A 17,889-nucleotide genomic window follows, 5' to 3' on the forward strand; every position below is an offset into this window, starting at 1 on the left:
CGGCGCCCGGCTGGTCTCCGCTCGGCCGCCGCGTCCCGGGTCTGCGAGGCGCTGGCTGCTCTGCTCCGCGGCGCCTTTACTTACGCTCCGGTTGGAAGACGTCTGGGGCGCTCGGATTTTCCCGAACCCTGTGCTCCGCCCTTAGCAGCGAGCTCGGCGAAGTGAGGCGGCTCCCGTAACTCAGCCGGCCTCTCCTGGGCTTTTTCCTTTCCTTTCCTTTCCTTTTCTTTTCTTTTCTTTTCTTTTCTTTTCTTTTCTTTTCTTTTCTTTTCTTTTCTTTCTTTCTTTCCTTTTCTTTCCTTTTTTAAATATTTATTTATTCATAGACACAGACAGAGAGAGGCAGAGACGCAGGCAGACGCAGGCTCCATGCAGGGAGCCCGACGCGGGACTCGATCCCAGGACCCGGGGTCACGCCCTGGACTGAATCTCTGAGCCCCCCCGGGCCGCCCCTCCTGGCATTTTTCGAACTTGAAACTAGCCAACCCCGAGCTGAAAGACTTAGGTGGTGCTGTTGCCTCTAAAAACCATTCACCCGTCGCTGTCGTAAAAATCCCTGCGCTCCTGACGCGTGTAGGACGTGTCACTCCCCGGGAAGTGGTTTTTCCCTCCTTAGGCAGCTTGCACTCCGGGTCAGCACCGTGAAGTATTAGATGATGCAGCCGGCCGACTTTAGGGCGAATATTGGAGGCCCACGGTGATCGTGCTGTGCCGTCGGCGGTGCTGTAACGTGAAGCTGGGGTTTGAAGTTAGATTCAGTACACGTGAACCTCTTCGAGCTTCAGTTTTCTTTCATGTGTAAATAGAGTCAAAGGTTGGATTTATTAGATCATGATGGGAAAGTGTCAGAGCAAAAATCGTATTATAGAAGAGGCTTCCAGGGCAGCCTGGGTGGCTCAGCGGTTTAGCGCCTGCCTTTGGCCCGGGGCGTGATCCTGGAGACCTGGGATTGGGCCCCGCATCGGGCTCCCTGCATGGAGCCTGCTTCTCCCTCTGCCTGTGTCTCCGCCTCTCTCTCTCTGTGTCTCTCATGAATAAATAAGTAAAAATCTTAGGTAAATAAATAGCCTTTAATAATATATATAAATTCTCCGAATTGGAAATTTTAATTTAATCACTCGACCTTTTTTCTTAAGGTGTCATTTTATTTCTCATAAGCTTTTTAAAAACGCCTCTCATTTTCCTTTCTTATATTTCAGTGATGTATTTGTGAAAGCATTCATTTTTATTCTTCTTTAAGGTAGTTTGGTATACCAGCAGTTTCATTTACTAATTTATGTTTCACCAAAAGTTCACTAAGGGATTTTGGATTTTTTTTTTTTTTTTTTTAAGATTTCATCCATTTACTCATGAGAGACACAGAGAGAGAGCAGAGACACAGGCAGAGGGAGAAGCCGGCTCCATGCGGGGAGCCTGATATGGGACTTGATTTCGGGTCTCCAGGATCACACCCTGGGCCAAAGGCAGGCGCTAAACCGCTGAGCCACCCGGGCTGCTCGTTTTTATGCTAATTTAAATGTTTTGCCTTGTTAATTTATTAAGACTTTGTAATTAAAACTTATCCAATAAAGTTTGGATTTTAGGCTTCAGGGAACCTTAACTTTTCTGTACTGGTTTCATCAGTCTTCAACAAACTTCATCGAGTATTTCTTTAATAAGATAAGTAAATATTACCCAATAGTGAAGAACTGATGTGCCACTTTTGGAAAGAAGACTATCATAACATGTTTTATTTTAGGTCCTCAAAAACTTGTGGTATAGATTTTCATGATTTTCTCCATATCCCCTTATGTTGAAATGTTATAATAAGGAATTTTAAAGAATTAAGCAGCTTTAAAGAACTTTAGAGGCTGTTCTAATTGTAAGAGAAATGCTTGTTTATAAAGTCTCAAATCCACTTTGTAATTTTAACAATAATTTATAGAACCGACTGTTCCCAGCTCTTATACTTTATATAGAGACTTGAATTTCTCTATATTACACATAAGAGCCTTTGTGGATTTGCTTGATAATTTAATTCATATTTATTAAATTATTTCTTTTGGAAAATGCATCAGAATTCCAAATAGGTAACTTACACAAAGTTCTAGAACTCAGTCCATCTAATCTAGAACTTTTGATAAAGCTCATTAGCTTTTTTACTTGAACATTCGCCAAATCACTTAGTGATTGCACCTGTTGTTTGAGATAGTGGCAAAAATAATTCTTGGTGTGATTATCTGTGATACGTAATTTCCTACACAGTACCTACTCCGTAAGAATTTGTTGAATGTAAGTGCCGGTGGCACTTCTAATATGTTTAGGAGCCCACTTTAAGAATTGGAAAATAACCACCATTACTGTGTCAAGTTTAAAACGAGAATGCAGTAATTTAGTAAGACCGATTTTTTAGGAGGCACACTTGGCTTTCAAGAAATATTTTGATTAATTTTTTCCTGGTGAATTAATAGCAGTGCCAGATTTTGGCTTCTGTTCTCTGAGGAATTGGTACATTTTTAGTTTTATATATTTGGGGGATGGGGAGAGGATGGTGCTTGGTAGACCTTAAGGCAAAGCTTTTCTAAGTAAAAGAAGCTTTTCCTGTATACTGGTTTATATCTTCACAGTTACTACTTGAAAAATACTTATTCTGAACTACTAAGGGTACTCAAGAACTCAGTGCAATACAGTGGTAAATGCCTATATTGCTTTGGAAGGGAAGTTTCCTTCCCCAGTACCTTTTATTAATTAATTAATTAATTTATTTATTTATTTATTTAAAGATTTTATTTATTTATTCATGAGAGAGGCAGAGACACAGGCAGAGGGAGAAGCAGGCTCCATGCAGCGAGCCCAATGTGGGACTCGATCCCGGGTCTCCAGGATCATGCCCTGGGCCCAAGGCAGGCACCAAACTGCCGAGCCACCCAGATGTCTCCCCGCCCCCCCCCCCCAGTACCTTTTAAACTAGGTAGAAAGAAATGATACTTTCTGTATTTAGTCCCTAAGTTTCTAGTAATTTCTACTTTTTTGATCATGGTGGTTACAGAAGAAAAGAATATTGGTAAAGGATAGTGCCTTATTTATTGATATTTACTTCCTATCTTTGGATTTTCTACAGTTTTCTGCATCCTAATTGTTTTCATTTATAAATCTAGCCTTTGCATATTAAATCGTTTTAATAGTGGCTATAATTTCATTGTCATTTTAAAATAAAAGTAGTAATTCAATAATAACAGCAATACATTCCTTCTCCTTGTTTTCCTGCTTATTTTTCTTAGTCCTCAAATGCAGATCTTAATGCTTCAGCAGTGTAACTTTTTTAGCACAAGTGTGCTAGCTAATTTGTCAGGGAATATTTGTATGAAACATTTTTTTCTTTGCCTTAGAAATCATATCATATCTGTGTAATTGAAATTCAGTGCCTAAGAGGCAGTAATCTCTGAAGCTTTATGTTTATCTACTTAATGAATAAAACATTTTGGTCATTTTCTGTTTGCAGGCATTACTCTGGAAACAAATGAGGGGGCTCTAACTGAGCTTGGAAGTATGGTCAGGGAGAATTTGTAATTCTTGAGTTGAGCTGAGTAGGATGAATAGAAGCTAGCCAACAGAAGAAGGGAAGGAGGTTGTTCCAGCCAGAGGAAATCGTGTATTTTTATATTCCATGTCAAATTTCATGTTGAAGGTAATTGGGAACCATTAAAGCTTTTTAAGTGGGGGAATAATATGATCAAGTTCATACGTAGTAACACTTTTTTTTTTTTTTTTTAAGATTTTATTTATTTATTCATGATAGTCACAGAGAGAGAGAGAGAGGCAGAGACATAGGCAGAGGGAGAAGCAGGCTCCATGCACCGGGAGCCCGACGTGGGATTCGATCCCGGGTCTCCAGGATCGCGCCCTGGGCCAAAGGCAGGCGCCAAACCGCTGCGCCACCCAGGGATCCCGTAGTAACACTTTTATAACAGTATTGGTGAGAAGAATTAGAGGGGACTGAGACTGAGGCAAGGAGAGCAAATTTTAAAGATGGATGATGATTGCCTGCATGATGGTAGCAGTAGTGGAAGACAGGAGGTTGCTTGCATTGTGGTGGGCATGTGTGAAAGAGAGAGCATGATAAAAAGAGACTTAGAAGGTAAAATTACCAGAGCATAGTCACCTTTTATAAAGGTAGAGAGAGAACTCTGTGATGCCTCCCAGGTTCTGGCTTGGGAAACTGGATAGATCACTAAGAGAAGGAACCTAAGAGGAGGTGATGTTTTGGGGCAAAGTGAGTAGTCCTGAATATAGTAAGTTTAAGATTTATCTGTGACATTCAAGTGGAACTGACTATACATGTTTGAAAATGATGGTTTGATTCTTAAGGGGGAAGATCTAGAATTTCAGATTTAGAAATATTGGTTTATACATGATAATAGAAACCAAAGGACTGGTAGACAATTCTGGAAGAGTATATAGAATGAGAATATCAGAGTCAAAGAAGGAACTTTGGGAAATAGCAGTAATAAAGAAAAAGAGGCAACTGGCCAACTAAGATTAAGGATATGGGAGAGAAAGGGAATACTTGCAGATCAAAGACCCTGAGAAAGCTGGAGTTTCAAGGGTGTAAGTGAATGAATTGGCTTTCAGTCTGAGAAGGAACATATTTTCTTCTGACAGAGGAAGAAAAAAACATGAGTTTGAATGTGATCAATTTGAATGAGGAAGGGACATTGTGGAGAGATAGAAAGTTGTAGCCTCCATTCTTGCTAAGGTAGGGAACAAGCTTATTTTGCTAGGAGTAATTAGTGATGTAAGGGGTGAAAGATAGAAAGTTTGAGGGGAGCAGTGGATCACATTCGAGAAGTGGAGGAGAAGTTGACTTGGGACACTTTAGACTGTTGGCAAGAAAAGTGATTGAAATGATGATAGATCGTGAGATCTATGTTGCGTTCCTAAAGAAGGAAATCCAACAAAACTTTGATTGATTGGAAGAAGATGGAAGGGAGAAGGAACTAGCAGCATCAATTTAATCAAAGTGCAGTGGAGTTAAGGAGTGGGAGAGCTAGAAGGATAGAGATTGGGACAGTAAGAGAATGTTGAATTTTGGATTGCCAAAGTATGCTGCCCTAGAGGATGATGAAGTCCAGGGAATGGGTAGTACAAGAGGAATAGAATGAAGATCATTTGAGTTGAGGTGGTCAGAATTAGGGTTTTGAACGGATTTTTTTTCTCTCTTTTTTAATAAAGTGAAATCGGTAAGGATATAAATAATAAAAGAGTGCAAGTAGTCTTCCATGCTGTGTACTTTGTTTCCTTTTGTGTATTTGGGCTTGGTAAGAGTTGGATAGCAGGGATTTTTGTCTTAAAAAGCAAAAGTTCTCTCTCTCTCTCTTTTTTTTTTTTTTTAATAATTTATTCAGGAGAGAGAGACACAGGCAGAGGGAGAAACAGGCTCCCTGTAGGAAGCCCGATGTGGGATTTGATCCCTGGACTCCAGGATCATGCACTGGGCTGAAGGCAGGTGCTAAACTGCTGAGCCACCTAAGCGTCTGGCAAAAGTTCTTACAGTAGAATTCCTCAGTTTCCAGTGTTTTTTTTTTTTTTTTTGTATTAGCTTGGTGAATGGGATACCATTTATTTACCATGACAGGATTCTTCCTTTAACCAGCTGTTTGGGGACTGAGGACCAAGTGAGTTGGTTCTTCTGGTAGAGAGAAGATCTCATTTTCAGAACCTTTTGACAGTGAAGAATGAGGACTAGATAATGTATGCATTCTTAATCAGGAGCTGTTTGGTATTTTATATACTGTATTTTATAATGTACTGTAGGTTTTTTTTTTTTTTTCTGTTGATGTTGGTTGGACAGATTACTCATGACACAACCGATAGTGTGTTCTTTCTCTTATAAGCATAATAGAATTAGTTAATGTTTTATATACTGAAATGAATTTTCATAATTTATTCAAAAAAACTTGCTAACACCAGTCACATGTGACAACTATGGTAAGGAGTTCATAATCCTTTTGGTCAAGGCTTACTTTCCTATGTAATGCAGTTGTAGATAATTGTGTTAGGCAAATAGCCTGTGGCCTTTGTTTCTTTTCCTTTTTTTTTTTTTTTTCTCTTGACTGCTCTTTCTATGACTTTATTCCAGAAAAGTTACATTAGGTTCCTAAGGTCTCATTAAGTTCATTTTCTTCTGATAAATAGTTTACATGTTAACTTCAAGAGTAATATAAGCAGAAATGTTTCACTAGGACTTCTAGGAAAATTTTACTAGAATATTGCAGTATTCAAAGAGCATTTTACAGTGAGAGTTCTTTAAAAAGTTTTTGGTTAGGGGCACATGGGTGGCTCAGTGATTGAGCTTCTGCCTTTGGCTTGGGTCATGATCCCGGAGTCCTGGGATCGAGTCTCACATCAGACTCCCTGCAAGGAACCTGCTTCTCCTCTGCCTGTGTCTTGGCTTCTCTCTCTGTGTCTCTCATGAATAAATAAATAAAATCTTAAAAAAAAAAAAAAAGCTTTTAGTTAGTGTTTTATACATTTCTGAAACTATCATAACCAATGAAGTTTGTTGTTAAAGTGTAAAATACTATTTTTTAAAAAGATTTTATTTACTTAGATTGAGAGGGAGAAGCGGACTCACTGCAGAGCAGGGAGCCTGATGTGGGGCTTGATCCCAGGACCCTGAGATCATGACCTGAGCTGAAGGCAAATGCTTAACCGACAGAGCCACCCAGATACCCCAAGACATTATTTTTGACTAAGTTTTTGATCATTGTATTTTTACTTTTATAAAGAAAATGAATGAGAGCAAAGATCAGTGAAAACGTATTGGTTATCTTAGCTCTGTGCTTTAGTGATACAGAAGAAGTAAAAGACATTGTTCTGGCTTATAAACCAGAAAGGAAGATGTACTTCAAAAATGGAATTATTTTCCTTTTTTCCTTGTATATAAATAGAGCATATTTTCAGTCATCTACAAAACGCTGGGTTTTGCTCTCACTGTTAAAATTTAAAAGGAATTTATTAGTGTCTTAAGTGTAAAGCATGGTGGGAAATACAAAAATGAAGGAGAGTCTGCCTTTATCTTTATGAAGTTAACTCAGGGTTGATAAACTATTGTCTTTCCATTAGGCTAGGGACTTTGCATCCATTGACTCTATTAATACAAGATGCTATCTTAATTTTACAGATGAGGAAATTATTATTTTTTTCTTGGTTCAGTAACTTGCATAAATTAGTAAAGCTAGAAAGTGAAAGAACTGGGTTGTGAATCCCTGTGCATCCATCTGCAGCTTCTCTCCATTATTATCATACTGCAAAATGCCTTTAAAACATACTTGTTCTTATCATTGTTCCCACTCTTCTCCTTGCTTGGTTATTTTTTACTATTCATCATTCTTTCCACATTGCAGTTTTCTCATTTTGAAGTTTGTAGCACTCTACTTTCCTGTTTCTCCTCACTCTTTCAGTATTCCATCTGCTTTTGTGTATTTATGTGTGTCCTGAGTTCTGTTTTCAGGCCTCTTCTCCATGTTCATTCCTTAGCACTGTCATCTGCTTACTCCCCTGCTCCTGGCCTTACCTCAGTACTGATGACTCCGAAATTTGTGTAGACTCTGCTGTCTTTAATGAGTGTAGACCTGTGTTTCCAGCTGTCTGTTGAACACATCTACCAGAGTATCTTTCCCACGCTTGACATAGGACTTCTTGTAATTGAACTTACTGGTCTCAAAACTTGCCCTTTCGCTTAGTTCACTTTTTTTGTTGGTGGCATTTATCACTGTTGCTTACCATAGTCACATTTGGCTATCTTCTCCCCCTCAGCTCTCTTTATTCATCGCCAGCTGTTCCTTCTCACTCTGTAATTTCCAACATACCTCTTCTTTTTTTCTGTTTTCTCAGCTTATAACTTTAGTTCCAGGTTTCAAATGCCTGGCCTTTAATATGTATTAATGATGCTAAAGATAAACCATTCTACGTGTAACCACTAGCTTAATATATTTAAGCAGCTCAGTAACCCTCTGTCCTTAAAGGATCCTTTACCATAGCATTTAAGACCCTCCTTGATTGTCCTAACCTTCTTTTCTAGCTTCATCACCCTCAACTTTTTTTTACATGCCTTCCTACTTCAGTTGAGATATATTGCCTGCTATTCATGCTCCAAATATATGGTACTGTTTCCCTCTTCTATGTTTGAGGTTCCTTTTGTTGGTCCAGAATCACTTTCTCCTATCTTTTTATTTTTATTTTTATTTTTTTGTATATTTTTATTGGAGTTTGATTTGCCAACAAATAGCATAACTCCCAGTGCTCATCCCGTCAAATGCCCCCCTCAGTGCCCGTCACCCAGTCACCCCATCCCCCCGCCCACCTCCCCTTCTACTACCTCTTGTTTGTTTCCCAGAGTTAGGAGTCTCATGGTTTGTCTCCCTCTCTAATTTTTCCCACTCATTTTCTCTCCTTTACCCTTTAATCCCTTTTGCTATTTTTTATATTCCCTGTATGAGTGAAACCATATAATGTTTGTCCTTCTCTGATTGACTTCACTCAGCATAATACCCTCCAGTTCCATCCACGTTGAAGCAAATGGTGGGTTTCTAATGGCTGAGTAATACTCCATTGTATACATAGACCACATCTTCTTTATCCATCATCTTTTGATGGACACCGAGGCTCCTTCCACAGTTAGGCTTTTGTGGACATTGCTGCTATAAACATTGGGGTGCAGATGTCTTGGTCTTTCACTGTATCTGTATCTTTGGGATAAGTCCCCAGCAGTGCAATTGCTGGGTTGCAGGGTAGCTCTATTTTAACTCATTGAGGAACCGCCACACAGTTTTCCAGACTGGTTGCACCAGTTCACATTCCCACCAACAGTGCAAGAGGGTTCCCCTTTCTCCACATCCTCTCCAACATTTGTTGTTTCCTGTCTTGTTAATTTTCCCCATTCTCACTGGTGTGAGGTGGTATCTCATTGTGTTTTTTTTTATTTGTATTTCCCTGATGGCAAGTGATGCAAAGCATTTTCTCATGTGCGTGTTGGCCATGTGTATGTCTTCTTTGGTGAAATTTCTGTTCATGTCTTTTGCCCATTTCATGATTGGATTGTTTGTTTCTTTACTATTGAGTTTAATAAGTTCTTTATAGATACTGGATACTAGCCCTTTATTTTTATTTTTTACTAGCCCTTTATTTGATATGTCATTCCTATCTTTTTAAATTAAAATCTTGCCTTTCATTTGATCCCACTGTAAATGTTGCTCATCCATTTTTTGCATGAATGAATCAACTTTAAAGATAATTTTCTTCTTTAAAAAAAAGATTTATTTGAGAGAGAAAGAGAGAGAGCAAGAGAGAGCAAGCATGCCAAGGGAAGGGGCAGAGGGAGAGAGAATCTCAAGCCGACTTTGCTGAGTGTGGAGCCTGATGGAAGGTTCGATCCCACAACCCTGAGAGCACTACCCTGAGATCATGACTTCAGCTGAAACCAAGGGTTGGATGCCCAACTGACTGTGCCACCCAGGTGCCCCCAGATAATTTTCTAATTTCTTCTCTCATTCCCTTCATTCATAAAATAGATTTTGAGTACCTACTGTGTGCCCGGAACTAGTAGTTGCTAGAGCAAAAACTGTTAGAGCTTCTGCCCAGGATTTTCAAGCTTATTAGAGGTTTTCCTCTTAATTTTCTTTTTTTTTTTTTTAATATTTTATTTATTTATTCATGAGAGACACAGGGAGAGAGAGAGGCAGAGACACAGGCAGAGGGAGAAGCAGGCTCCATGCAGGGAGCCTGATGTAGGACTCGATCCTGGGTCTCCAGGATCAGGCCCTGGGCTGAAGGCAGCGCTAAACTGCTGAGCCACGCAGGCTGCCCTAACTTTCTTAATTTTCATTTAAACTTATATATAAGTTATTTCCTTATAACTATTTTGTTAAAAAATATTTTATTTATTTATTCATGAGAGACACAGAGAGAGAGAGAGAGAGAGAGAGGCAGAGACGCAGGCAGAGGGAGAAGCAGGCTCCATGTATGGAGCCCAACATGGGACTCGATCCTGCGTCTCCAGGATCACGCCCCGGACTGAAGGCAGCACTAAACCACTGAACCACCCAGGCTGCCCTATTTCCTTATAACTCTTATATTTTATCTTCTGTTATACTTAGTTTAGGTTTGTTTTTTTAATTTGTGTTTTGTTTTGTTTTTGTTTTGTCTAATAGCACTTTAAGGGTCAGTTTTGCATCTTGTTTATCCTTCTGAGTTCACCATAATGCAAAGCATTTGTAATATCTAGGAGGTACTAATTAGTTACTTGTTGAAGATTACAGTTTTTAAAAGGAAAGGAAAGAGATACTATATATATATATTTGTATATATGTGTGTGTGTGTATATATATATATATATATATATATATAGCTATCCACATGTAATCTGCATTTCAGTCTTTTATTTGATGTGTTAAAATTTTTTTTCTTTCCTAGAAGCCAGAGGTTTTTTGTTTTTAGTCAGATTTTTTTTTTAAGGATTTTATTTATTTATTCATGAGAGACAGAGAAAGAGAGGCAGAGGCATAGGCAGAAGGAGAAGCAGGCTCCCTACTGGGAGCCCAATGTGGAATTCAATCCCAGGAACCCAGGATCATGACCTGAGCCAAAGGCAGACACTTAACCACTCAGGTGCCCTTACTTAGAACTTACCATGTTTTTATTTAGAAACATTCTTTTTTTATGTAACTCTGTATGCCAGGCACTGTGTTAGGCATTAGTAATAAGGAGGGATGGATCGAATGTATTTCTTGTCCTTATGGGGCTTATAGCTAGAATGGAAGAACAGACATGTAATAAGATGAACGGGAAAAGTATTACAGGTACAAACCATAGACAGCCCACAAAAGTGGAAAGGTGTTTTGATAGTTGCCACAGAAAAACTTGATAGGAGAAATTATTTGTCACTGCTTTTGGTATTATAAGAATAACCAAATCAGGAGAGCCTGCTCCATTAATCTGCTATTATCCTTGTGTTGTCAGCAGTTGTGTAATTTCAGCAAAGCATAATTTGACACATTAAATGAGTGTTAATTTGGGTTCATCTATAACTTAAGAATTTGTTGATTTTATGATTTAAGAGCTGTAAAAATAAGGAATTCCTAATTTGATTTATACCTACTTAGATTTGTCAGTAACTGGGTAGGTCTATGAGATTTTTTTTTTTTTTTTTTCTTTCTTAAAGCATGTTCTTACACTACTCAGTTTTGAGAAACACTACTAGGGATTGGCACTGGAAAACCATTGAAAATTTGAGACAGGGGATCCCTGGGTGGCGCAGCGGTTTGGTGCCTGCCTTTGGCCCAGGGCGCGATCCTGGAGACCCGGGATCGAATCCCACATCGGGCTCCCGGTGCATGGAGCCTGCTTCTCCCTCTGCCTGTGTCTCTGCCTCATTCTCTCTCTCTCTCTGTGACTATCACAAATAAATAAAAATTAAAAAAAAAAAAAAAAAAAAAGAAAATTTGAGACAGTGGAGGAATGGAGGCCAAGATTATAAGTAGAGAAATCTGTTAGCTTAGGCTGATTATGAGAAGTTTGGTTTAAGGTACATAAGTGGGGTTTGAGAAGAATATAAGATATACTCACCACATAGTCTTTGTGGTTGATCATATTTGTGGGGTGAGGGAGAAACCCCAGATGTCAAGTCAGTGACAGAATGGATACTGCTGCTGTTCAGAAAAATAGAGATTATAGGAAGGAGAAACAAGTTTTTCTGGGGCTGAAGTAGAAGTTTGTGGAGGGCGTGACGTGATGACACCTATTTTGAACATCTAGAATTTAAGGTGCTTTTTAGACATTTAGTTTAATAAGTCCTGTAGTTTAAGAGACAAGTGAGAAACAGGAATATAATTTAGGAGTCTTCAGCATTTAGAAAGTAATTGAAACCATGGAATTATGAGATTGGCTGGGAAGAGTTTATTGAGTGAGAAATGAGGCCAAAGATATTCTGGATAGTCTTGGAAGAGGAGTCCACATTCTCTCGTCTCTGTTTTTCTGTGCCAAAGTCCCTGGTGAGTATGTCTATGTGAGTAAGCAAAGAATATTGAAAAAAGAATTTCTTGAGAGAAATTAATTTTAATAGTAAAAAGTATTAAATACTACAGTGTATTTAATTTTGGTGTTTTTTTTTTTTTTCCCTAACTCAGGAATAGAGATATCAGACTACCCACCTTAACCTGTTATCTCTGTCCAAGTCCACAGAAGTGGCAACTTAATTAATTAATTAATTAATTTAAAGATTTTATTTATTTATTCATGAGACACACTGAGAGAGAGGGGCAGAGACACAGGCAGATGGACTCCAGGAACACACCCTGGGCTGCAGGCAGTATTGAGCCACCGGGGCTGCCCCAGAAGTGGCAACTTTAAAAAATAAAGTCTTTTATGCATGAGAGCCAATTCAGGAAAAAAAATAACTATGTTTATAATTGAGTAGTTCCCTTATGGATATACAAGATACCTGATCAGAGTAGAGGATACTTTTAAAGTAAGAAGTAAAAGACTCTTTTTCACAAAGACTATCCTTGATACATAAAGGCAATCTGAGTCTGAGTACTTCCATTTATAAAAAACACTCTTGAAGTTGTAGCTAGGCCTGTGTATGAAGTAAGACTGCGGTGGTTAGGAGGACCGTGGTATACAAATGTGGTCAATAAACATTGATAGTGAAACTTTCCAGCTACACAGAATGCCTAGAGAATAAGTAAGATGTTAACATTTTCAAAGTTGGAGAATAGAAACCTGCATGTAAAGAATGGGGAACTGTGAGATCTGTTTATATCTAAGGCAAAAAATAGTCCTTTTGGTGATTGTTTTTTGCGCTTAGGAATGAAAATACTGGTTTATATATCTTTTAAAACAGTACTTTGGCACTATTGTACTTAAAAAACCCACTTCTTAAAAAAAAAACAAAAAAACAAACAAACAAACAAAAAAAAAAAACCCCACTTCTTAATCCTTTTCCTTAATGTGGATGTGTGAAAATAATTGTTAAGCATTTTTTATTTTTTATAACTTATTTATATTTCTTTAAGTTTATCTCTGACACAGACATGGGTAGACTATCTCAGGGAATCAAAATAGTGTCTGGCAAACTTGAAATTTTTTACTGACATCTGGTATCTAGCATGCTGTAGGACTGATTTTAGAAACTGTTAAGAAGGTCAGAGTGGCTAGAATTCAGAGTCAGTACAGATGACATTGGTATTTTTGATGGTTCAGTAGACTAATTTTTGTTGATGCTGAAGCAGAAAAAAATAGTGAATTTGAGCACATACAGGGTACAAAGAGTCATAGTGAAGAAGGGAAAAGCTTGAAAATGGTGGTAGAAGTAATCTCAGTGATGACAATGTGGCTCTGTAAGAAATTTACCCAACAGAGTTTGAGATGGGTTGTTGTGAGTATTACAAAGTATATATAATGTTTTCAGTGTTATTGATTTTTGTTGATTTTGTTTTTCTTTATCTAAATTTTTATGGTAAATTTGGTACGGTTTGTATGTCCTCAGAGTATATCTGGAATCTGACCACTTCTTACTGTCTCAATTACTATCACCTTGGGCCTATCCACCACCTTTTTTTGCATACATTATTGCAATCATCTCCTAGATTTTGCTGCATTTTGGACTCACCTAAAGATTTGAAAAAAATACTGATGCCTATAACTCCCCCTGGCATTCCTTGGAATGTGTTGCAACCCGGGCATCAGGATTTTTTTTTTAAAGCCTCTGGTGTTTCTGATATGCACTGTCCCAAATAATTAGAAAATCAGTAATCTTTCCCTGAAGAATTTGATTATATTTCTGCTTTTTCTGCTTGTAGCCATTTTATTTGGGACATTTCTATTTCTTAAAGTTGTAGAAGGAAGTCCTAGTGTATCTATTAGGCTTCTTAGTTTTGAACAGTGGAAGCTGATTCTAGCTGATTTAAGCAGAAATGAAGTTTACTAATATATATACATATACATATATATATATATAGTGGCTCACATAATTGGTAGAAGGCTGGATAGAGCCAGCTTTAGAAAAAGTATAGAAACAAAGGGAAGCTAAACAGCTAGAACCTGCTGTTCTCTGCTGAACAAGTGACTGGATACCTCAGATATAGCCCTGGCCTCTCTATGCTGCCACTGGTTCTGCTGCTGTTTACTGTCCTTGGGAAGTAGATGTTACCTCCACTGTTGCTGTCGTCAGAAAGAATTTTCTCTTGACTCTGCTCCATATTCATAATCCCTGGTAGATGTGTCTTTTTGGATTAGAATCGGCTGCCAGAACATGTGAGAAAGCAAGTATCTGGCATTTTCGATTTTTAACAGTGGAAGATAAGCTCTATATTGCATCAAAACTCATGAAGTTGGGAAATCTCCAGACACAGGCAAGGGCTTCACATGCTTGGAAACCAACAAAATGACAAAGGTCATGTACTATACGTAGTGGTATTTATTTTATGCATTAATCCACTGGTTCTCAAACTAAGAACCCACAAGACATTGGTATTTTTCCATAATTATTTTAAACCTTTAGAACCTGCTACCACTTGTCCCTTAGAAAGCAGTAAGAGATAACAAAATAAATGAGTAAGTAGCAAGCAAATTAATAGGAAAGCTTAGGCATATAACTTATGAATATTTATATATTATTTTTGGAAGTATGGAGACCAATATAAGTATAAAATAGGTATGTTTCTTGATAATAAAAAATGTTCTGAATTTCTATGGTGGAAGTTATATATCAGTGTTATATGTCAACATTGTCCAATAGAAATATACTGTGGACCACAAATGCAAACCATATGTATAATTTTGAATGCATTAAGAATAAAAAGAAATAGGCATTTAATTTTAAATAATATATAATTTAACCCAATACATTCAAAGTATTGTTTCAATATTTAATCAATGTAAATATCTAAGGGATAGTTTATATTTCTTTTTCATATTAAGTCTTCAAACTCTAGTGTGTAGAGTACATCTCAGTTCAGACTGAAGTCATATAAAGTGCTTAATTGCTACATTTAGCCAGTGGCTACTGTATTGGACAGCACAATTCTGTAGCATGGTGTAAAATGCTATATAACTTACAAATGCTGCCAGCTAAATGACTTATAATGCAGTATTTTAAGTACCTTATGAAAATCTAATATGTATTTGAAAAAATGTAAACTAAAAGTAATAACAAAGTGCTTGATTATTCATTCTGTTCAAATCCAAAACAGTTTTACTTGATTTTGCATTTGTGTTTTGCAATTTTTTAAATGATGGGGATGGAGGTATGAAAAGGGGAAAAGAAACCTAGTTTTTTCAATTAGGCTTTGTTTTGATTATTTTATATCTTACGAACATTTCAATTCCTGAGAGATTAGATGTACCCTAGGCAGAGAAAGGCAACATGCTATAGTGCTGACTTTGCATGTGAATAATCAAATCATATTTTACTATATTTAATGTTTATGGCACTACTAGGTCTTAGTATCTGAAGTTTCGAAAATAAAAAAGCTAATAGTAATCATGTGTGATTTCTTTCCCTAGATAATTCATGCTGATAGTAAATTTTATCTTCTAATTATTTTTATTCTTGCAGGCTGCTGAATCAGGAATAATAAAAGTTAAAACAATAGCTGCACGAAACACCGAAATTTTGGCAGGTAATTTTTTGCTTAAAATTCAACAATAAAATTTCACTAATAATAAAAGGAGAATCTTTAAAAGAACAGAAAACAGCCATTTGATTTCTGTTGCCTCTCCTTTATACCCTAGCACGCTGTTTGTAATGATAAAGAACATGTAAAAGTCCGTAACTTATGCACAAATTGGGTTTGCCAAGGCTGAATGTTATGAAAATCTCTGAAATCAGAAAGGTTAAAACTACTAACTCCCTACAGGCAAGGACTTGCCATTCTCCTCCACGTCTTGTCAATCACCTAAGATGTACCTTATCCATAAAAGGCATTCAGTTAATATTTGTTGTATTGAATGAAATGAAAGATTGGTTCTCCATCCACCTTCCAAGATCTATTTTATCTTTAATATAATATGAACAGGTGATAGTGTAGTATTACAAATTTTGTAGTACTTGATGAGTGTTGAATCCTAGGACTAAGACAGTATGGGCGTGAAGAAAGGAGTGAGGTGGAAAAAGATTTTTTTCATTCTTTTGATTGAATTTGCTTTTCAAGGAGGAATTTCAAGAGTTCTGCTTTGAGACTTTTTGGTAGTCTATTTCTTACTTTTCTTTGGTGCCTTTTTGTTCTTGCCTCTACAATGAACATGGAAAAGGAAAGTAGCATTTTCTGAGAATCTGTTACATGTGGAAACATTTGTACCACTCTAATAAAAGACACCCTTGTAGTGAAATACTTTTATTTTGTAGTAGAGAAAATTGAGATGCAGAGTGATTAAGTTATTTGGCTAAGGTCACATGATAAGTGGTGGAACTAGATTTAAATCCAGGGCTGTTGAGAGCCCTTGTTGTTACTGCTACAGTGTGCTGCCATGGTTTTGCAAAGATTCCACACTAGCTCCTCCCTCCCAAGTGTTTATACTTAACCATTGTTTACTTCACTGGTCTTCAGTCTGCATTTCCATTCTAATGGTGCTATTGGTCTCAGCCAGTTATAGGAGAAAAGCAGTCCTGTTAATTTACACAAAATAGTGAAGGATCTCTCGAGCTCTCATAAATCTCTTTATATTTTAAAAAATGATACCAGAAAATCCCTGATTGGTGGGATTTCAAAGAGTATTACAAAATGAAATGAAGACTTTTGGAGGGGGGGGCAGTTTAAGGGTGGGAGGTGTATTTCACTTAGGTTTGCCAGGCTTTGCTGGACATTTGCCTTTAGGGTGAGCTCTTCTGTGTTGCATCTGTTTCTCATGGGCTTCTTTCATTTTGAACAATCTGTTGAAACACCAAACAGTTTAAGAACATTATTCACAGTGTTGAATAATGCTCTGTGTACATTTTGAGAAGGGGAATAGTGAGAGTGGTGGGTAAAGACAAAGGTATGTATGGTTGGACTGGGAGAGTGGGCGAGTGGGTTGTGGGAGATGCATGTTGGGTGGATTAGCTACTGTGAGGAAATTAATGTTTAAAGATAAATTAAGATCTGGATATTTTTAAGGTAGCTAATCATATTAGAATATCACTACAAATATATTAACTTTTGCTACTATGATTGCTGATATCATGGTAAGTCCTTAGTTATTCACCAACAGTAGAAGTTTTCATTGGGTCTGTAGCTGATGGAAAATTTTCTAAAGAGACTGATTTCTTCCAAGGATCACTGTGTGGTGCTGAATTCTTTACGAAAGTAAATGTGTAACTGGTTAATCTTGAGAACGAGTAAGAAAAATTTTGCTTTGTCAGTATGAGTTTAATATTTAGGTGGGCTGTTCATTTCAATTTAGTTAGCTTTATTCAGAACAATCTAGAAAATATCTTTATGCACCTACAATTAAATAGTTCATGCTTTAAGATCCATAGTGCCCAGAGCCATGTACTTGAGGAGCTATATTAGCACTTAAATTATTTCCTAACATTGTTTTTTTACCAAGTATCTATAGCAATTGATAATTTAAAATTTATAGCAATTGATAATTTTAAAATTTATATTTGAAAATCAAAGAGTCTTAAGGAAAAGAGTTGTTAATATATAGTTTCTGAACTAATTAGAGTATAGTTAATACTAAGAAAAATTTGTAGTTAACTTTTTAAAAATTTTAATTTCCTAACAGGTATTTACTTTCTATAAAGCTAGAGACTTTAGATTACTACTTTTGTGCTGTAATGAATGTTACAGATATCAAACAGTGGAGGAGTTGCAAATGAAATGAAATACTGAATTCTTAGATATCTCTATATATTCAGAAAATATAAAG

General features: G+C 37.2%; 1 protein-coding gene across 3 annotated transcripts in view; it reads left to right on the top strand.

Moving 5' to 3' along the window:
- Positions 1-17,889, top strand: part of MON2 (MON2 regulator of endosome-to-Golgi trafficking) — a 105,309-nt gene that overhangs the window by 293 nt on the left and 87,127 nt on the right. For all 3 annotated transcript variants that reach the window (XM_077913643.1, XM_077913644.1, XM_077913645.1), the window contains one exon: positions 15,596-15,659. In XM_077913643.1, coding sequence (XP_077769769.1) covers positions 15,596-15,659 — 64 coding nt within the window. Of the gene's footprint in view, positions 1-15,595; positions 15,660-17,889 lie in introns of those variants that run through there.

This window comes from Canis aureus, chromosome 11 (assembly GCF_053574225.1).
Source record: "Canis aureus isolate CA01 chromosome 11, VMU_Caureus_v.1.0, whole genome shotgun sequence".
In the NCBI taxonomy this organism is placed as follows: Eukaryota; Metazoa; Chordata; class Mammalia; order Carnivora; family Canidae; genus Canis; species Canis aureus.